General features: G+C 45.3%; 1 protein-coding gene across 2 annotated transcripts; it reads right to left on the bottom strand.

Moving 5' to 3' along the window:
- Window positions 1-656: 656 nt before the first annotated feature.
- On the bottom strand, window positions 657-3,943 carry LOC140215563 (putative nuclease HARBI1). 2 transcript variants are annotated; one of them, XM_072286095.1, is made up of 4 exons: window positions 3,429-3,943; window positions 2,441-2,579; window positions 1,861-1,932; window positions 657-1,439 (listed from the first exon to the last, which is right to left on the bottom strand). In XM_072286095.1, the coding sequence occupies exons 1-4, from the start codon at window positions 3,432-3,434 to the stop codon at window positions 922-924; spliced, it is 735 nt and encodes a 244-aa protein (XP_072142196.1). In that variant the 5' UTR covers window positions 3,435-3,943; the 3' UTR covers window positions 657-921. The 2 variants fall into 2 exon arrangements, 1 of the variants encoding a protein (XP_072142196.1); XR_011892453.1 differs by lacking the exon at window positions 1,861-1,932 and having other exon boundaries at window positions 3,429-3,841.
- Between the last annotated feature and the right edge of the window lie 19,034 nt (window positions 3,944-22,977).

Here is a 22,977-nt window from a genome sequence, read left to right on the forward strand (position 1 = left end):
GGGAATCTCCCACACGCGAAAAAGAATGGTAACCGATATGTGCCAAATATGGGACGCCATGCAATAGAGGGTTAAAAGCGACGCTTTCTGCTACTCCTTCTATGTTCGTACTATAAGAGACTGGAATACTCTACCCCCTGACACTGTCTGTATTTGTTCAAATGATGATTTCTTCCATGCTTTATGAGTGTAATTCTGAGTGTTCATTTATATGAGTTGTACCCTCCCTGCTGTAATGCCTGAATGGCGAAGCAGGTACCCAATGAATAAAATGAATAAATAAATAAATGTTTCATTGTCATGATTTTGTTTACATTGTTGCACCTTGTTAAGCAGCAATTACGAGCATTATGTGAAATCATGTGTGCAAGAAATGCAATGTTGAAGCAACTCGTGAGTTTAAACAAAGCAGTAGTAAGCATGAGTGTCTGCTATTTAAAGAAATCCTGCTCCAATAAGTGCTTGACATGTCTCGTTTGTTGCTATACGTTTCAATATGTACTATACAGATTGCTGACGACATCTTAGTTGCTGTGTAACTCGTGCTGCTCTTGCGTGTCACACATGAACAGACATCTTCAGCTTTGGAACAATGCATACTGCACAGTAAAATAGGCATTGCAAAGCAATATTCAACAATGCAAGATTGGTTGCCATTCACCTTGGAAATAACCTTTATTTAAAGAAAATTCCCTGGCGAGACAATATTCAAAAGCACAGTGAACAAAGCAAAGGAGTAACATAATGGCACATGGTTATTTGTCACTGCATGTGTATCTGTCATGCTCAACATAGACAAATCATGTGCTTTTCACTACTGCAGTATGCAGCATACTATGATTAGCCACATGTGAGCACACGCAATGTGTTATGTTGAAGTGCACGGCCTATTTACTTTTATGAAAATAAAAATAAAACATGTTACACCAGCACATGTCTCCACCTCATTTGCCAGCGAATGCGCCGGCGCACACTTTGCAGGTAGGCAATGCGCAAATTTCTGGGCAGCCGAAACACACCAACTATGGATTCACGCACCGCACGGCCTCTTTGAAACAAAGCTCGAGAAGGCTGTACAGGGTGCGCCTGCGGTGGCACCTGTACTTGAAGCGGCACTTGTGCCTGGGCTGGCTCCTGTGCGCTCTCGTCATGTGCACCGTCGTCACCTGGGTCGTCTGGCAGAGGCACGCCTGCTGCAAGGCAGAGGTTATGCAGCGCTGCACAAGCTGCAACAATAGTGGCTGCTTTCTGAGGCGAGTAGTGGAGCACCCGATACCTCTGCAGGCATCGGAAGCGGCTCTTGACGACTCCTATGCACCGCTCAACGGCATTTCGCATTGATGCGTGTGCCTCATTATAGCGCCCCTCTGCCGTGAGGCGATTTGGGTGACCAGGCACAGGAGTCATGATCCATGGCTCTAGCGGGTACCCAGAGTCCCCTGTAAAGTGTTGCACGTCAGTGAACGAACGTGGATACATTAAGGCACAATGCAAGAACACAGTCTACGCCAGGGCCCTTTTACAACAGCAGCGGGTCTTGGATTTATTTTTGCAATATCTATCGAACATTGACCTTCACAGAAAGTTGTAAAGAAAGTTCGACTCATTTTAAAGAAAAGCCCAATTTCACCTGTTGTCTCGGCTGCAAACCTCATTCTCGGGTTAAGTTGGACATGTAATATTTATTTCATACTCGTGGTTTTCTGCTCCGCTCATCCCATTTGCTTCTCCCTAAATGTACATCCTCCACTAAAACTAATTAGCTCTTCTCTCTTCAGAAGTGTTATTTTATAAAACACTTCTAAGGCCTACTCTCGAATATGCTGCCAGTATCTGGGATCCTTACTCTACTTTTCGTACCTCTTCTCGTGAAGGTACCCGAACTCGAGCTACCCGTTTGATCCTTTCTAATCACTCCAGCACCACATGTCGCTGCAACAAAAAAAAATTGCAGACATTGTGACACAAAGAAAAATAGCGCAACTTGCACTATTCTACAATATATACTACACCGATCACTAACGTCGATGCCCAAAGTTTCACGCACACGCTTATTCCTTCGTTCCAAGGACAGTGACCAGGAACCAGCTACCCGAGTCCATTGTCACCAACCCTTTTCCATCATACTTGAAAACTGCCATTTCGACGTGTTCTGTAGAATTACACCCCTGCCTGTAACGCTCCACGTGGCATTCAGTGTATTGAAATTAATAAGTAAATAAACAGAATAACATGTCAGCTGTTGTATACATGCTGGTAAAAATATCTGCCTTCTAAGAGACATGTTTCTCTCGATAGTCGCTGCAGGTTCATTAGGTACTGCTGCATTCACAACACATTTCTAGCAAATCACGCTTTCTAAAGCTTGCTAGGATGCAAAACTATTTGACTGTGTATGTTTTACATGTGGAAGAAGCACTGCTACTTTAGGTGCACTTACCAAGCAAGACTTCTCCATGAAGTAACAGGCCACGAGTGAGGCGGCGGCGAAATGCAGAATGCCTCCAAACGAAATAATCGTGGCACGATCCCGGAAACCGTGGGTCAATTGCCAGGATATTCAGCTTTGCATCACACACCTCGTAAGAGAAAGCAAAGAGAAGGTGTCAATGCCACTGCAACAAATATCTAGCACAAACTTTTGCTTACAACACTACTTGCCAATCAGTTACTGTTCAGTCAGCCAACACAATTACAGAAAAGGAGATATCAACATACGCAGTAGGCAGTTGAACTAATCATCAGCATGATAACAATGTCATCTTAACCTACAAATGCAATGTTGGCATGTGTACATGTGCTCATGTATGGCGTGCGGTCACAACACAATGTGCAAAATAATTCCTTTGGTTTCTTCCGTCCATATTGTACAAGATTCTGCTAGAGAGTGCCACCTGTGTTTTTTTCTTGTTTTTCCAGACAAAGTGCCTATTACAAGCGAAAGAACGCGGAAGTGGCAGCATGTGCCGTATTAACAGCTAGAGCAAATGGGTGTCCACACATTCTCATTCTCCCTCACACCATTTTCATTGATGGGATGCTCCTTTTCACGTTTACAGTCTGTTGGCCACAATGCTTTAGTTTTACGTCGAATAAGAATCACAAGGGCTCGTCTTCTGTTAGGGTCGCTCGCAGACGAAGACTCCCTTCACTGCTACGGCGTCTATTCCGGTTTAAGTCGCGCGTAATGTGTTTACATTGTAGCATCGAAAAGGCTATTCAACTGTGATTAGAGAGCACTGAAAAAGTGCGGCCGGGTTCTATTGCCAAGATCAAAGTCGTCATTACACATACAACACAAACGCTACTTTCTCGAATAGGAACGCAAGTATTACCGGCAATTGATGAAAAATAACGAAACGAAGTTTTTTACAACGTGCACTCGCGCAATCACATATCGAAAATATTTGTCAATGAACAATACTCACGACCATGCAGTTGAGGGCGTAATACCCTTTACGGCTCCAGTACGATTCCGTTTCGCCGGGGCCGAGCTTCTTAGGGCGAACGATGGCTATCAGACTCCCGTCCACACATCCTAGAACTCCTGGAATTTTTCCACGGCTAAGAAAGCCTTCCTTGAGCCTTCCTTGACGGCGGCTTTCTGTTGCGCCGTGGATGGGAATCTAACCCATCCTTTTTCTTTGCCCACAACCGTGATGGCCTTGGCGACGGCTGTAATGATCCGGCTGACCGAAGGCTGCGACAGTGCAATCGCTTCTTCATTCCCGACGCACTGTTGAAAGCTCCCGGTGGCAAAAAACCGCAGCGCGCACAGCACTTTCATCGTAGTGTCGACACCACGAAATCTTTGAGGTCCGAGATGTCCTTCCAGCTCGTCGCAAAGACGTCACACTATGTCTTTGGAGGGCCTAAAATGCCTTCGAAACTCTTCTTCGGCCATGCCGAACGCGTCGCGTCGTTGCCTCTCGTCGCGTCGTCGTCTTTCGGCACTCCCCAGCAACACAACCAAAGGAGCCGCCATTGCAGTCTCTGTCTCGTCTCGTCTAGGTGCCGGCTCGTCAGCTGGCGCGAGGTTAGCCGGCAGCCACGGTTGCCCTAGCAACCCTCGACATCATGCTCGCCCCCGCGCGCGACCCTCGAGAGAACCACTTCTCCGCGGTTCCTCTCCTAGCAGGGAACCGGTTCCTTTCCAGAAGATTGGCAACCTGTGTGACGTCATCAAAATTTGTCGTCCCGCCCACCAGGGATGACGACAACGAAACGCCGACCAATGGCAACAGCCCAAAGGAACCGGTTCCCAAAGGAACCGCTACAGAATACGGCCCCTGCTCACAAACTGATCGCTTGGCATAGGAACTAAAACATATGAGTGCTTGCTCTTGTACGGCCAACCTAAGGCAACCCCGAAACATCTAAGCGCCAGGCGCTATCAAATATTTGAGATACACCGGCATCGTTCTCACGCAGTCTAGTAGATTTGAAATCACTATGGTATGTCTACGCTAGCCTCCTCTATGAGGCCGATGGGGCTGTTCAACACAGCGATCACTTCGGTTGGGGAACCAGCATGATACATATATGAGCTATGTGCTTCGACATTGCCTTCTTTGCCCCGTAAAGCCGTAATATCCGAGAAGGATCGCATAAAAAGAATGCGACCGCTATTTGTGAGGACAAAATTTCTGTAATACGGGTGAGTGCGTCGTAGAGAACTTGACGAACAAAACCGAAAAAAAATCGGTTTTCATCCTTTTTCTCGAAAAAAAAATATAGAGAAAACGGGCTAACACCGCAATAAGACCTCGCATGGTCATGCCGCACAACTTTTATAGATCTATGAACATGGATGTCGCATGCTTGGGTCATGCGCTATATAGAGCAACGATATCTCTAATCAAGCATCTACCACTGCTTCGGGCGCTCGCGCAGTTCGTAAACGGTCGCTTTGCTGGACAAGTGTAATTCATACTGTAAGGTATGCTGTTATTACTAACCAAAACTATTTCATTCATGGGGGGAGACCACGTCGACTGAACCAAGTAGTCATGCAATGTAATCTACAGCTAACAGTTTCAACGCTTGTCAAAGTATAATAGCACAACTTCTACCGTAGCAGAACGGTACCCACGCTGTTACGATCGTCGCATATGTTTCATTGCTCCTAAACTGCAGCTTAGAACTAAAGGAGAGTACTGCTATAAGGTAAACTTAGCGAATGCAACTTTCAGAAATACACGATTGATTTCCGAGGCTAGTTGTAGGCTCAAACACTTCTCCACATATCGTGGTGCGTGCTCCGCCCGCCTCAACGCCAGCAGAAAGTCCGGCCATACTGACTTTAACCACTTGAGTACGTCTCACAGAACTGTTTTCCACGTAGAAGACGCCACATCGCACTAAATAGACCGCGCCAGCGCGAAAACAAACACCAAAAACCAGCGCCGAGCGTATACCTGACATACAAGACGGAGCCCTCGCCCAAGCCAGCATGGCGACGGCCCATAGATGGCGCCACTGCGTACGCAATATGGTGGCGCCCATGAAAAAACGGTCTATAACGCAGAATTCCAAGAGCGAGGGCGAGGGTGATTTGGCGACGTTGTGATGCCCTCTCCTCTCACGCAACACCTGGCGCGCTACTGCGGCAGCAGGTGGCCCCTTTCGCCCGCTCTGGTATATGTCGAGGCGGGCTCGTGCCAAGGCGTCGTAGCCAATGGGAATCTAGGTGCCGTTTCGCTACTACCAACGCCGGACGCCGGCTTTCTCGCTCAATGAGCCATTTGACGCTTTCGTATCAAAAAGAAAAAGGAACGCAGCGCAGATGACATCCGAAGCAACGGAATATTGTATATGTGTCCCAGCTAAAGTTAGCCAACCAATAACCGTAGGTCTTATAATTACATCTTGCACCGTGCTTTTTTTTAAATAATTTTTCTTTGAACAGCTTGCATAACGGTAGCTGGTACACACTGTGTATTGACCCGCGCACCAGTTAACTTATTTCTTCTCCCCACTCCTGCGCGTCCGGCATCGTGCTGGACAAATTGTCTGGCTAGTTATTTCATCAGACCAGCTTCCATCAAAATTATGTAGCATAACTTACGTCGACCTCATATTATAACAGAATCGTCGAGCTCTTTCGCTTGGTGCACTTGCCTCACTTCGAGGCTTCCCGAGGTCACTCAACACGCTGGTAGCTTCTGCGTCCACATTAATTGGTCCTAAAATCTAATATTCCTGGCCATTTTCTTTTGCCCAAGCATCTGCAATAATGCAGGTAAGATATATATCTTGAGACCACAGCGCTCTCTTTTTCTTTTATAAGGGGTAAGTTAACAAAGTTGTATCTGACAGATAAGAAGGTATTGGGAAGAAAGAAAAATATATATATTTGTTAAGTCGAGGAAAAGTACTACAATGTGACACTGCCTCATGCGGGAGTCTCCTGAAAATTTTTGGAAAACAATTAAGCCGCGTTTCTCTGTTAGTGACGCATTCCTAATAGATGGAAATTATGTGTGTGATGACACTTAGGCGTGTTCAACCTTTGATAATCATTTTAAAACTGTTTTCACTAAGGACAACGGCTGCCTAACTGATTTCACTGTGTCTGGCTTCTGTGGCTGATAGAAAAATCTCCGAAAGGGGTATTATGGGCTTACTGTTGGATAAATATGTCAAAAAGTCACCTGGACTTAATAATGTACCAAACGCCCCTTTTTTCTTTTTTTTCTTTTTTTGAATGCGCAATGGTGCTAAAATACTTATACGTCTTGTTCTTAAGAGGAAGATATAGCCCGCTTATTCAAACACATGTAAAACGCAAAAACGCTTTTCTGAGATAACCCCTGGACCCATTTAAATCAAATTTGTTGCCTTTGAGAGACAAAGTTAAATTCTTGTGACTGTTGGAAGCGGAATTTCGATTTAGGGCCTGAATCTTGTGAAAAGTATTTTCGAAAATTCGAAAGTTCGAAAAAAAATAGAAGCACGAAGTTTACAAATTAATAGCTATGCATCAAAAACAGATATCGCGGTTTTGTAAACGGCGTCCGTTATACCATTGAAAGCAGCCTAATTCGTTGTGTCATTTTATACCTTACGTGAATTTGTTACGTTGTTTACAAGGGTTCTGAAAAAGCTGTATTTCCATATCATCAAATTTTTTTTAGATTCATATGTAACGCATCAATTTTGTGCGCTTTATATTTAATATCAGCTGCAATTCACAGAATTGTGGTATCATGTTTCCTTGCTGAGTTACAGAGTTGTAAACTTGATGATATCGTTTTCTGAAAATTTTGAATTTTTGCTAATTTTTTATAAAAAATTGTCGATCTAAATCAAGAATTCGAAACCAAAAGTCACTAGATTTAAAATATTTCTTTTAAATGCAACAAACCTCGTCAAATTTGGTGCAGTGGTTGCCGAGAGAAGCGAATTCTCCTTTTACATGTATTTAGATAGGAGCACCCGAGCTTCCTCTTAAGGCCTTCGAGAGAGTGTTCTGCCGGATGACTGGAGAACTGCCAGAATTAAAACCATGCATAAATCAGGTGATAAAAAGTGCATTCAAAATTAGCATCCTATTTCCCTACTTCTGCTATGTGCAAAAATTCTTGAACATATAATGCGTAAACGCGCAATCAATTTTCTTGAAAAAAAAAACGTTTTAACGAGTGCACAACGTGATTTCAGTTGAAGGTATTCCACCACTAAGCAATTAGTTGATGTGACACATAACTCCGTGAAAGCTACAAATAAACGAAAACAGATATACACATGTGGATTTCCGAAAAGCATTGGATAAGGTCTCCCATAATAGACTAGACTATTTTATAAGCTAGGATATAGAATTAAAGATGACACGTACGCTACTATCATGGATGAAAGCGTATCTGTCTTAATGGTATGAATTTTTTTTTTTTCGAAATGGAGCTTCCTCTACTTGTGTGACGGTGCGCTCTGACGATGTGTTCTCGGGCTCGTTGTTCTTGCTGTTTATCAATGCTATATTAGATAACGTTTCCGTTAGCATAAAGCTATTCACAGACGACTGTGTGCTATATCGAACAATTAACTCTGTTCAAGGTTAAATTAGGTTAAACAACGATCTTTTAAAGGTAATTTCTTGGTGTACTCAATGGCAAATGTCTTTTAACTTTGAGAAAGCCGTTTATATTAGAATCACTCCCAAAAATGAAAAGCAAGCTCTGTTGTTTAGTTGCACTGCATGCTACTAACGGTTTTCTTTCCAGTACGAATACCTTTGTCTATGGATTACTAAGAGGCTATCTTGGAACGTACATATAGACACCTTTGTAGTGAACGTTCTTCGTAAATTGTTCTTAATGCGTTCGTTGAAGCTAGGCTACACAGCATGTACCTATCCTTGCCTATAGCGCTATTATTTTACCTATGCTGCAGTGCGCCGCAATTATTTGGGACCCCTATGCTAACATTAACATTATTAAAGCAGATTAAATACAGAAAAAGACAGTGCAATTCCTCTACAACTGATATGGCCTAACAATGCATCAGTGCCCTCATAAAGACAAGTGGATCCTAGTCAGTTGTCAAGAGATGTTGCATATGTCGATTGAAATTCTTGCAGCAGCTAACCTCTGGTCATCACAATCTTGACACTTCGAAACTTTTTCCTTACCGAACTGGTTGCACACCACAAGGAAATGACTTTTTCGAACTATTACACCCTTAAACTAGAGAAACTTTGGTTTTAAATTATCTTTTCTTTTTCTTACGGACCAGCACCAACTCGAATGAACTTACTAACGAAGTCGTGAGCCAAGATCAGATTGGTTGTCACCACGTTGTCATTCCTTGTGGCCCACTTACGGTGAGGATATGTGTATTTTTGTGTTCAAAACGACTTGCTACTCATGCATGTCATTCTTTAAGTGGCACGAGCATCGAGTGATACTCTTATTTCTTGCGCAGCGCTTCCGGGTTACCTCCTGAGGCGACCGGAGAGGAAATTCAAACTTAGTTAGAAAAAAAAAAAATAGAAAAACAATAGTACAGTACCAAATTTATGGGTTTCATTATTGATATGATATCAGAGCATAAGTTTAGTTACAAGTTCAGTTACTGAAGCGTCGGAATAATTAGAATTGATTATAAGTCACTGAGACGACCGGGGACGAAATTCAACATAAATCAGAAAAAATAGAAAGAAATAGTACAGTATAAAATTCATGGATTAATTATAGATATGATATCAAAGAATAAATTTAATTACAAGTGGAGTTACTACAGTGTCTTCAATAATTAGAATTAATTAGGAATCGCTGATTACCGCACACGAAAGCACAGAATCGTAGACTTCAGAGATCCGCTACGTGAGCACGACTTTGGCGAAATTCGTGGAAACCCAGAAGTAGAAAGTGGAAGTAACGACGTCACTAATGACGTCACACACAAGAAGGTGACACGATATTTAAGCGGCTAATTAATGGAAAACAGTTGCCTCCGAGTTCGGTACGTGCATTGCGTTCGCCTAAAGTTAACCTGAAGAACACCAACGCCGATGTGCGAACGCCACTAAGCGACAGACACCTAAGTCAAAGATTAGGGCCGCCTACCTTTTTTTAATGTTTTGTTCTCTCTACTAAATTGTACCACCCTGTTATGATCTCATGATAAGGATTGCAGTATCTATCAAATAAATGATTAGTTTATTAGCATATCTAATGACACTTCTGATTACCCGCGCAACTGTGCCACGACGAAATTCGGCCATCAGAGCGCGCGACACCGAAAGTGGTAGGCTGCAGTGCGCCCGTAGCCGCGCCCCTCGAAGCGACGTTCTGCTTACGTCACCCAGCGGCAAGCAGCGAGCGCGCTGAGACAGTAGCGACAGCGAGGAGCAAAGAGCCGCAACGCGCTGACTGCCCGTCGCTGGGTGACGTAAGCAGAACGTCGCTTCTGTCGCTTCGACAGGCGCGGCTACGGGCGCGCTGCAGCCTACCAGTTTCGGTTTCGCGCGCTCTGATGGCCGAATTTCGTCGTGCCACAGTTGCACGGGTAATCACATCTTTCTTGTTTTTCCAGATCCGAAGGCTAAGATGGATTGGAGCCCGAGAGCTTGCTTCGATTTCCCGATTGCGATGAGCCCGCTGAAATTAAAAGTTTAAAGGTCAACTATTGGATTTTGTTAATTAATGTCTAATTACCTACCATCACCCGTCATCCCATGGTCGCCACCACTCACGGCATGTCTCCGAAAGAACCGTCCTTTTATTTTAAAACGGCTATTTTTAAATATTACTCAGCCTTCGTTGAAACACCCGGTATATACACGGCGTTTCACGTAACTTGAACCGAGTGGTTGACCGCAGCTGAATGAAACCAACGACATATGGTTTTCTGTCATGTGGCGCTCCTTAGAGAATTTTTTATATTCCGCTTAGTTAGTTAATTAACGAAGATAAATTAGGCAGTTTCTTTTTAATATTCACTTTAGGGACAAGTGCGCTTCGTTGCGTTGTGGAAGGGGGTTCAGAAACGACCGATCCAATTTTGTTGTGGCAACGTACATGCTGTGTGGCGACGTTTTTCGGCGTTTAAAGAAAGCCCGCGAAATATGAAACAAAACCACGTGACTGAACTCGTGCGCTATCATATTGCAGCGCTCTCAACCGTGAGTCGAGCCTATCTCCTATCAGGGACGACAGTGCTTCGATCCCTTCCGTGTGCGACCGCCAGAGATGCTGACGCACGGCGAAGCCGATGCCTAGAGCCGAGGCCGCTCACTTCGCCACGGTGCGCGCGCGCGGTTCTTTCGCACGAACCGCGGTTAAGAGCGCTGCAGTACGATGGCGCAGGAGCGCAGTCACGTGGCCTCATTTCATATTTCGCGGGCTTTCTTTAAACGCCGAAAAACATCGTCACTCAGCATGCACGTACGTTGCTGCAAAAAATTGGATCGGTCGTTTCTGAACCCCCTTCCACAACGCAACGAAACAAACTTGGCCCTAAAGTGAATATTTAAAAAGAATTGCATAATTTTAACTTAGTTAATTAAGTCATTAAGTGGAATATAAGAAATTCTCTAAAGGAGCGCCACATGACAGAAAAACATATGTCGTTGGTTTCATTCAGCTGCGGTTAACCGCTTTCTTTTTTAATCCTTGGTTCAAGTTACGTGAAACACCCTGTATAGTATGAAGTCAACAGACGTTCCATCCATGGAAAGCTTAGGGGGAAATTACCAGTTTATTATGTTACTGCGGAATTCTGTGTAGGGGTTAATTTTTTTTTTTCTTTCGATAAACACAATATTCTTCATAAATAAAACGGGAAACAAAACTGGTGTAATCTCCTTTCACTCAACACTTGGAATTTATGTGTAGTCAAATGTAGCATAGCCCAACAAAAAAAAAATGTGCATAGCCGCGTCACTGTTTCACTGTCATTTAGGAACTTGAACATGAAGTGCAATCAGGAAATTCTGTTGTGAGATGTTCTTCACGCCCGCTTTTTGTTATCAACTTCGAAACTGATACCTGGCCCGTATAGCGATTAAAAATGAACTTCAGAGGCCGAATTTCCGAAGCTTTTCATTCGTAAGTGCTGTTTGCCATTGGCTGGCCCCCTTCGGTAAATATGTCCAATTTCACAATTCGCTGATAGCTGCTCTTACGAACAGTTTCAGCTTAAGTACTGTTTTGTGAATACGGGCCCAGGGCTTTGTTTTGAACACTTCTAACCTTAACGTAACATAGGGTAAATGAATACAAAACAGTATTAGCGTACTCAAGAACGTGTAACATACGAATGTTATATGCTCTAATTTTTTTCCCCGGTGATTAAATGTGGAGGGGACATTAACGGTAGTGTTTTCACGTTGCCTTGGTTATTGGCTGTGCTCATCACACTGCAAATCACCTCATATAAAAAGAAAGCCCCGTGCCTGCGGGGTGGCACGAGATAATCTTTTCATGCATTATGTACTCAAACAAGGGAGGCTCGCTTCCTATTCGGCTTTTTTCTTTCTCATTTATGGACACTTTCCATGTATTGCACGAGTGAAACAGTTGACAGTTTTCTGCTCGATGAAATATGATTATCAGTTGAATTAGTGATTGAATATATAACACAAGGGTCCTAGTAAAGACTAATTTTAGCATTGCGTGAGTCCGCTAAGATAGCGTAACAATATAATTAATCTATAGCAAAAAGAATAGCGCGCCCAAATTGAAAGCCCGGCGAACGCCAGAACCAACTGGAAGCATATCGACCTGAACGAACATGTTTAAAGTGGCATAGTGATATCGAGATGTTTACTGCATCCAACTGAAAATCTGGTTATACTTTAATATTCATAAAAAGTTCAATGGATAGTTTGAAGCAAGAAACGTTTTAGCGAGATGCCGGAAAATCGCATCTACATGACTTCGATAATTTATGGCCAACACAGAAGCATGGTCTATTTCAACTAGCTGTGTACCGTACAAAAACAAGTTACAACAAGAACATAATAAATGTGGTAGTAAATTACACGTTCAGCACATTCAGACAAGTACAAGTGAGTGCTATCGGCATTTAATTTGGTACTTGCGGTGTTTGTCAGCTTGTAGATGCACAGGCTTTACTTACAACACTTTTCACTCCTGATAAAGATACCCATAGAGTGCGATTTTTTTAATTTTGCAAGATAACTTGAAGACGACTCAGAGCATCACTTTAAAAATACGTACATTAGATATTTTACGTGGATCTAGATATTTCCTGTCGCGCAAATTTAGGAATTAAGTGCACCCTTTTCTGATACTAAACTTAAAAGTTTCAATAGGAGCTTAGACTTCTAAAAGTGTCGAACGGGGAGAAGTTTAAATGATCAGTTGGAAACACTAATTTGATAGGTTCGTTAAGTGCATTAAAAATGGAACAGCATCAAAAGCAGAAACGTTCTTTACAGCATACATCAAAGTGAGATATATCCTTGTTATTGCAAACCTTCAAATAGTGACGTGAGAATACTCACTAATTCTACTAAGACGAGCACTGTAAATATTATGTAACTACGTTCCTAACTTCTCGCACGTTTCGTATGTCGTCGCGCTTTAACGTTGTAGCGTTAAGGGCCCCGCGACGCAGAAAAATAGGCGTTGGGCGTCGCTCCGGCAAAAAGATTTTCGAACCACGCATACCCAGTCACGCAGGCCCTCCATGTGGCTCAAGGAAACTACTGAACCAATTGAATTTCTCAAGGTGAACATGTAGAAAAATCGTAAAGGACGACTTAGACGCAACCTACAGACATGATAGCGTCGGGCTGTAATTTGTATATACGAGAAAACAGAATTCTATTACGCGGTAACTCAAACACAAACCCCTTTTAACGCGATAGCGTTTTCCAGCTGCCGTTTGAGGTCTGTCTTAGTAGGAGCGGCGGGGCCCCCTCGGTTCCTTGCACACAATCAAAAAAGGAACCACAAAGCTCGCCTTCGTGCATAGCGTTTCCGCCAGCGTTTCCCAGTGAACACTACGGTTACATAAGCTGCAGCTGCCTAGAAGCGTGAGAAGCACTTGGGGATTTTTGAACGCTATCACGTTCCACTCTTACAGGCGAAACTTAAGCGTCCTCCAATTTACCCCTTCTTTCTTTCTTTTCTTTTTTTTTCTTTGTAGACGATAATTCCAGGCAGTTAAGCCTTCTTTTTGTGCAAATAACGCATCGGGTAGTCGGATTGAGTATGTTTGTTATTTGAGTCTTAAGTGGTACAAATATTCGCTTACAAGCGTGCGCCATTTTCTATTTTAACCACAAGGAACATCGCACGAGCCATCATAGGACTGGAACAAAATTCTTCGAACGAACATTCCAAGCTATCCAAAATAACGACATCATCAGCCCTTCAGAACTTACGAAAAAGATGTTATTTAACGAACGTGTTCGCTTTAAAATACAACATATAGCGCAGATTTTTCTGTGGTTGCATATGCCATCAATTACATCGCATTCTATTTCTTCTGGTATGTTTCATAGTATAAAAATCAGGTCTATAATGGATTTAGCATCACCATGTACTCGTCTGCATCAATTTAGTTGCGTAAGGACAAAACAAACCAGAATGTCCATTTTTTTTCGTTGTTGACAACCTCTCTTTTAACAGCTGTGAAAATACTCCTCAGTGCCTCACAAATTATAATAACCAGAAATTATTCGTCTAGCATTATCTGTCGTAATAGAAGTCCTACATATTTAGGTTGTTACACCACGTCTACCCCCGTCAAGAGACGCTCTTTAAGCTACTGAAAAAGAATTGCCTCTGAAAAAAAAAAAAAGACTACTTACAAAACGTAAAATCAATTCCAGGTTGCTTAGTTATGCGCGTAGCTTTTAGATCTTCCTTAAAAATCATTTCCACACTCACATTCTTGCAACGATGGTTTCCCCTGTACATATACATATTAAAACATATTATACGTATTAGGCCTCTCTGTTTAACATGTTAAACAGAGAAGGCACAAATTCCCCGTCGAAGACACCTTCGTTAAGCGGTGTTTCTGTGAGCACGTTGACGTCATACTCATGGATTGAAGATAAGCGTTCTAACTCAAATTCCTCACGCCATGACGTTCCGGCAATTTAAGTTCAGCCGCTTCAGTGAAAAGAAATCTGGAAGTCACTTTTTCTTTTTGTTACCTTTAGAAGCAATCAACTTATTCACAGTAGCTTAGTCCCAGGAAGAGAAGCAGTTTCACTGACCGACATCTCCACATGTACAAGTTTTACGCGTTAGTTACGTTTTCTTTTTGCACTGGTACAGCCGTACAATTTCTCTCGAATAGTGCGTTCAACAATAGCTTTAATGGCGCTTTAACCCAGACATGCCGTAGTTACATCCGCAGGTTAATGAAAGCAATGAAAAACGTTGGTGTTCCTGCGCCGTCCGCAGGAGTTTGGGTCGCCGCAGCGTTGTCGTTTACACTTGTCGGTTCAAGTTTCATAACACTGATAATGACACCGGGCTGCGTGGAGATGAGCAAGTGGCACAATGCTTACACATACATAGACTCCCAGAGGAGTTTCTGCGTGAATTTTTCTAGCGACTCTAGGCAAGACTGGTGAAAAGGATGATGAATGGGTATTAGCATAGACGAACTAATGACGGTCTGTTAAGAATGCTCGAGTCCAACTAAGAACTGATTGGTGCACATTTTATTTTGAGAGTCTGAGTAGTAAACGAACATGCAGTACTTTATCAAAGGTTTTCTTTTTCAAAATCAAGACCAAGGGACAGGTATATACATTGTGATCGAGCGATGAGTAAATATCGTGCAAATATAAATCGAGAAAGGAGTCATCAGGCAAAGAGGCACAATCTCTCCAATGCTATTCAATGCATGCTTACAAGAAGTATTCAAGCTATTAGAGTGGGAAGGCTTAGGAGTGAGGTTCAATGGCGAATATCTCAACAAGCTTCGGTTTGCAGATCAAATTTTCCTGTTCAGCAACGCCGGGGGGTGATCAAGGACTTTAACCGAGAAAGTATCAGAGTAGGCTTGAAGATTATTATGTAAAAAACAAATATATAGATAGGAGAAAGAATAGCCCAGCAAGAGAACAAGAATTCGTGATCGCATTCGCAGTCAGGAAATTTACATAAGAAAAAAATTGGTTGGACTGCCTCTTTTGTTTTTGTTTTTAATTTTCAATGCTATTGTTACTCCCTTGCTTTTATGTTAAATTCTTGGGTTCATTCGCATCTTTCTGCACTAATCAATGTTTTACTTTGTTAAGGTGTTAAATTATTTTGATCTTTATATATGTATTTACTATACTTCCCTCCTTTCACAACGCCCAACGAGCACTTTGTAGGGTACTCATAAATCAAATTTTAAAAAATAAGGCAGCGATTACCAAATCCTTAATGGGAGCTTGCCTCTGTCGTTGAAAAGAAGAGTGTACAATCATTGCACGGTACCAGTGCTAATATTGGGTGCAGAAACTTGGACGTTAAAAGAAGCTCGAGAACAAGTTAAGGACCGCACAAATAAATATCGAATGATAAATGTTAGGCGTAACGTTAAGAGACATGAAGAGAGCGGTGTGGATCAGAGAGCAAGCTGGAATAACCGATATTCTCGTTGACATTAAGAGAAAAAAATGGAGCTGATTTTCTCTGATTCCCGTACAGCTATTAGGAATTACTCAGCCGGCTTCATCTCAGTGGAAGCACACAAGTTACTTATACACAGTATTAATACTCATAATTACGACCAACTGGATAGCTCACACCTAGTCTGGTTTCCGGCTCATCAGGGCCACTCGGTCAGCCCCAGTGGCTGCAATCCTAACGAGCAAGCTCACTCTGCTGTCCGAGATCTCACATGCCGCGCATCAGATCAGGAACTGCTCCAGGATGACTGCGGCTCCTACAAAGACCCACTTACTACTTTTCACGAGATCACCTCACACTATAGGGAAGGCAGGAGGTTTTTTCCTCCCCCCCATCAGAAGCTCAACCGAGCTCAGGCAGTCACATTAAGAATGATTCAAACTAAATCTTATCCCACACCTTTTGTGCTTAACAAAATTGACCGGGATTTTCCCGCGGAATGTAAAAGTTGTGGACACACTTCGTGTCTATTTGATCATATGTTCTGGCTGTGCCCCAACCAAAGGGCTTCGGATCTCAACAGTGAGGAGGACTGGAGTCGACGCATATCCAGCAAAGTCCTCCAAGATCAACTCCTGGCCGTCCGGAGAGCTCACGACATCGGGAAAGCCTTTGGCCTACCGGTGCCTACGTGGGCGGAGCCACCGACTTAGCCTGGGGGCTTGTGCCCTCGGACCCTAGTTTCTCTGGACTAAAATAAAGTTCTTGCCATGCCATGCCGGGCAGGCTACGTAATGCTTTGGGCAAATAACAGGTGGACCATTAGAGTTACAGAACGGGTACTAATGGAAAGGAAGCGCAGTCAAGGACGGCAGAAAATTAAGTGGGGTGGTGAAATCAAGAAATTTGCAGGGGCAAGTTGGAATAAGCCAGCACAAGACAGAGGAGATCGCTGGGAAGGGACTTCCTCCTGCAGTGGACTTAAAAATAGGCGGCGGCAGCGGCGGGTGCTGCTGCTGCTGCTGATGATGATGTAGGTGGGGCGGGGAGAGGGAGGTTGAAGTGGAAAAGAGGCACATATACTTCTGCAGTCCTATTGGGAGCGCGGCTCAGCGCCTGTGGGGAGAGGAAAAAGGGAAGAAAGAGAATAGGATAATGAAGGAAGGATTAGAGGGGGAAGGTGGCGCCCCATGGCGGGACCAGCAGTGGGTGCCAGCAGACCCCTAGAGTCTGCTGGACAGCGAGGTGTCTTCCAGGACGTCGATGACTGCCTTGAAGGCATGCCCCTTTGGCGGCGGGTGGGGAAAATCAGGTCCCCGATTGGAGGCAGGGAGGCCTGGCTGGCGGAGGGTAACAGCGAGTTTTACTCGTTGAGTTTAGCAAAAAAAAAATGGCTGAGGTTTAACTCTTGTATACCTAGTTCTCACGAGCGAAAGGTCTGTTTGACTTGGTTTTGCAAAGACTATACACACAGTGTTTCATTAAAGTTAGGCTACAGCTTTTCACACACGTTACACACGCTACCGAACGGGTTGTCCGTGAAGTCATGGTGAAACCTGGCCGTCGCAATCGAGCCTTCCGCCAGCCAAAGGGTGTGGTTCGTCAAACGTTCCTTGTGCGTGCCGTTGATTGTATCATCGGCTTCGTCTCCTTCTCCTTGTTGGTGTTCATGTTGCTTAACGACGGCGACGGTTGCAGTAGCATCGATATTGGGACGCTTCCGCGCTTGGTAAGCTTCTCTATAGCGTGCTAATCTGGCCTCCCTTTGATCCGGTGTTTCAGCAGACAACTTTGCCTTTGCTTGAGATTTCGCTGCCTGCTGTCAAGGTCTCGCAGCCTACTGAATGATTGAATTCAGCTTCTCGCTTGCGCTTCAGCGCAAGCGAGACGGGCTTAGTTGGCGCGCCATTAATGGCGAGAGAGAGAAGTGGTTCTTGAGGAAAAAAAGGAAAGGTTGACGCTATCTTCTGCAGCCCTTGCGGGAGCACAGCTCAGCGCCAACAGGGGTGGGAGGAGATAGTGGGTGCAAAAAAGATAGGAGAGTAGGGGGTTAAGTTGTCGCCATGGCAGCGGCTGAGCAGACCGGCAGGAAGGGCCTAGTGGGTCCGGCAGGAATGGTAACCTGGTGAAAGGCCAGGGGGCGGGGATCCAGCAGGAGCCCGATGGTTGGGGCAGGTCAGGTAGCCTAGAGTTGGTTGGATAGCCGTGGGGCTAGCCGTCTTTGCAAAAAATCCTAGAGTCTCGCCGAGAGCTCCGACGAGTCGAGGTATTCGACGACACTTCGTTCGTTGCTACCAGGGAAGGGAATGTCTTCCTGCCGTACAGAAGGATGCCCCGGGTGCCGGAACGCCTGCAGGAGGCGGCCACGCTGCTGCAGGTAAGCAGGGCAGGCCAGCAGGAGGTGCTCCTGGGTATCGGGCTCCCCACAGGAGACGCAGGCTGGAGAGGCGATTATGCCGTGCCGGTGGCGGCGAGCCCGGGCCAGTCCAGCAGCAGCCAATACACAGTCGCAGCAGGAGGGAGGTCTCCCTGCGTGCGAGGCCACGCTGCGGGAGTGGTCGTGGAGGGCGGCCCAAGGACATCCGCTTGTCCAAATGGCAGGCCAGCAGATGACGTCGCAGCCTGTAGCGTATGAAGCCACTTGCTGTCACTGCCACTGGGCGGGACCACACCGTGGTGGGCGCGCTTTGCCAGTGCATCAGCCTCCTCGTTGCCCGCTATCCCCACGTGGGCTGGACGCCAATGCAGGGACACTGAGCAGCCCACCTCCTAGAACGCCATCCGCATAGTCGAGAGCAGGGCGACCGCAAGGCTGGCCCTTTCTGGTCTTTGCAGGCTGAGAAGTGCCGCCTTGGAGTCGCAGTAGATAGTCACTGAGGTCGCTGGCAGCTCCTCCACGAGTACGTCCACAGCCAGGTTGAGGCCTGCTACCTCTGCGGCTCCTGTCGGGGAGGCGACACTGCCTGCTCCCCGACCATGCGACTTGAACAGCGGCAGAGGTGCGACCAAGCACCGGCAAAGCAGCTGTTAACCCTCGTCTAGTCACGTGGTACCGCAGCTGCGAGGCTCCGAGCGAGCGCAGCTGCGACGCCTCTCCGCAGCGGATCACGTGGCGTGACGTCACACCTACCACACTTGCGCTCCGGCATCTCAAAGTCATTTCAACGCGATGAATAACCTTGAACGACATGGCTTAGTAGAGCTTTCGCTTGAGGAAGCGCAACCTGTTTAACCCTACGCCTCCTAGATAGCGCAAGGCCTGTGCACTTCTATCCATGACGTCATGCTACCTTTCCCGACTGCCATAGAATCTAATGGGGATGCTCACGGGTAAGCCGCTGCGATTTTGTTGTGACCGCCTGTGTCACGCCGGGCTTGACAGTGGAAATTTCGCTTCAAGTAGTACGGCGTCATAAAGCAGAGTGCACAGGCCTGCTATCTAGGAGACGTTGATTATCCTCTTTGCCTTTCCTTCTTACTCTTTGTTCCGTTGTAAACCAAGCTAAACTCTTAGCTCTTTCATTACCATGGGGAAAACAGGTGTTGTTTGTAGGTTGCGACAGATTTTTTTCTGAAGGAACTACTGCACTCAATATTTTATGTAATACATAAACAAAAAGCAGAATGAACGCACTTTTCACGCATAAAAGTTTCATTAACGAGATTTAAGTTATAAAAAAGGTATAAATTGCCAGAATCAAGATTGTGGTATAAAATCGAACAACGTTTGTAAAGACACGCTTGTATCTACTAAGAAAAATGTGTAATAAGAAATATGAAATCTACAAAATATATTGCCGTCTGATAGGCATTAGCTCTGAAAAAATGAAAATTTTTCATTGAACAGGTGTTCCATTACAAACATTTAACTGCAAGCACTACAGTTGGGCGTCCCGGGTCGCGGCCGCCGGTATTCCGGGCTGGTTTGCGTCGCTGTCGCTGTCAGAGTCTAAGCCCAACGAAAAGGCAGCATCCTCAGACTCGCTGCTGCTCGACCCATTGATTAAATCAGCCGCAGACGCAGCGGAATCGCGAAATCTGCGATCTTTCCAAGAGCGCGCCGCTCCCGGAGACGGTCATTTTTGCTTCCTAATTTGACTATCGCGAAACTATATGGCGCGCTAAAACATTACCGCCTGTCGCGGAAAAGTCGAACTGCGTAAAAAACAACACTATGGTTCTCCTCCTTAATGTCCGATAACGCAGTTTGTCCGCGAGCTGCGCGGAAGGTCTCGAAAGCGGCGTTTCAAGCCATCGTTAGCAGGCTAACGATGCCCAGTGGGCGCGGTACGGAAAGATTTAAGCGACCTTTGCACATTAATCGCAATTATTATATCAGGGAAGCGTGCCAGATAGATTAAGGCAGTGGTTATGTCCATTGACCTCCATTTTGTAACGATGCCTTCTACTTGAGTGTATGTCACTCTTATCAACCACCGTTCACGGCCCACTGATACCACTGATAACGCGGGCAGAGCGTCTCTCATAGCACTGACGAAGCGCGAAAAGCGCGGAAGGGAATAGCATCAGAAAAAACATCAGTTGATATTCGCCTCGATGTCAGTGAGGGAAACTTGATGGTGTTGTTGGTGTCACGAAGACACATTGCAGTAGGCAAAGCTGTGACGCTTATTGCAAGGGGTTAACTGTTTGTTAAGATGGAATGCGCAAGCGATACAACAGAAACTATTTGCACAGACATCTAAAGGCTACGAGTCAAAAGTTACAATCATGTTGCAATATTGGTCTTTCAATCTTAGCCGAATCTCCACCGAATCTCCCTTCCAACGCCCCTGCTCAAAACTTTCCCCGACACCACCCTCCCCCCCAGCGTTCGTCCAATCACACTGCGGTGCGCCAAGTGTACACACAACGGGGCTCCAGGGTGACACTGTCCGAAGTTCTTATGTCTCGAGGTCATTGCCATAAATCCTTGCTGTGCAGTAGACCTCCACCTTGCAAGACGCAGGCTCCCAAGAGACGCTTTCACGCTCGTTGGGGCATCTGGCCCGTTCGCGGAATGTTTCGGCAGGGGTGCGGCCAAGAGGCGATGGGTTGACTTCAAAGCAACAGCACTGTTTCCGCGAACCGAATCGCGAAAGTCCCAGCTCAATTTGCCCGCTTGCGCACTCTCCGTAAACCACAGCTCCGCTAAAAAAATTAAATTGTGGGGTTTTACGTGCCAAAACCTCGGTCTGATTATGAGGCACGCCGTAGTGGAGCACTCCGGAAATTTGGACCACCTGGAGTTCTTTAACGTGCACCTAAATCTAGGCACACAGGTGTTCTCGCATTTCGCCTCCATCGAAATGCGGGCGCCACGGCCGGTACTCGATCCCGCGACGTCCGATCGCGCGTCTTATTTGACAACCGCCGCTTCTATATTTACATGTAGCCGAGCGCACAAACAACGATGAAACTCCACTACATGACAAAATCGCGATGCTTGTTTTTGATGTCTTAGCATTAGGACTGTCAAAGTGAGAACGGAGGTGTATGCGTGTGACGGTCCGCTCCAGACCACGATCGCTTGCACTTCGCTCCTCAGGAGCTCACGTGTGTCGAGTGAGCTCCTGGACAACACTTTGCAATGCGGTGAACGCGGTTTAAATCATGGATACGGGACCTCAAAGAGCTGTGACGTAACGCTAACACATGTCTCTCGCATTTCCCGCTAAATCGCCACTGATTTTTTTACCCAATACTATTGACTTCCACACTCTCGGCTTTTTACAGCGCAATAGGGGTGTCAAGGAGGCGGCTTACCTAGCGTATGTTAGGTCCATATAGGAATATGCCTGCCTTGTGTGGAAATTGAGATGTAAGGGCCTGGAGAAAACCGGGAAAGATTGGGGGTGAAACGCTTTTTCTTTTGTTGCGTTTTTTTTTCAACACAGAAAAAGTGTACGATTGTAGAAGGGACGATGACGACATGGAAACGGCAGCATAGTTTGAGGTGTTTTCATAATGTATTCCGATGCGGAGATTCGCAGGCGGCATATTGAAATAACATGTGTGGTAGAATCACGCCGCTGTCCTGCAAAATTTTTAGTCAACCTAAGACTCGAGCTGCACACGAAAGCAGCTGATATGGGTACCAGTGGTCACCAGGGGGTTGAGGGAAACGAGCGTGTAGACGCTTCGGCCCGAGCTCTTGTTCCCCGGGGTCCTTCTACGTCCTCCCAAGCTGACTTTTTTTGTATAGGCTTCTCCTTTCCGTTAAGGACACACTCAGAGATGTTACAGCCTTTGCGTCTTGAGAGGCAGACACTCCCGGCGCCCGCTACGGGTCTTAATAAATCAGAAGGGTCTCACCTCCGCCGGCTACAAACTATGCCGTTTAATAATCCAGCTAAGCTTCACATAATTGAGCCCGAGTCTTTTTTGGCGCAGTGCAAATGCTGTGGCCAGACCGTCCCATACGGCATGGGCTTGTCATCAAAATAGCAGTATTGCCATAATGAATTAGCCAACGTTGGAGGGCTGGCCCAGCTCGGATCTCGAGAAGCAACGAGCCCTCGTCGAAAAACGACGGGCAGCGGCTTTTGCTAACGGTGTCGCGATGACCAGTCTTCCCGTAACCGAAAGCCTTTTCTTGGTTTTCAATAAGTTTTTATCATCAAGTGTTTTTATTACATGCTTTCAGTTTCGTTTTGAAAATTTATCGTGGCTTTCAAACACAGTGGATTACAGGGCGCCCTCTGGGTTTTGGTCCGGTACTGGCGTCTGGGACTCTGCGAAGCATGTGTAACCGTCAACCTGGTGGCAACGCCTTTGCAGTAATCAGCCGCTGACAACTATATAGATCTTCTAGGCGGCTGCAGATACTTTCTTCTGCTGTTGTGACTGAAGCCGATTTTTGTTCGGAAATGCCATAAAAAATTTGAAGGGGTCCTGAACCACTTTTTATCTTTATTTTATTTTA

Source organism: Dermacentor andersoni, chromosome 1 (assembly GCF_023375885.2).
Source record: "Dermacentor andersoni chromosome 1, qqDerAnde1_hic_scaffold, whole genome shotgun sequence".
NCBI lineage: Eukaryota > Metazoa > Arthropoda > Arachnida > Ixodida > Ixodidae > Dermacentor > Dermacentor andersoni.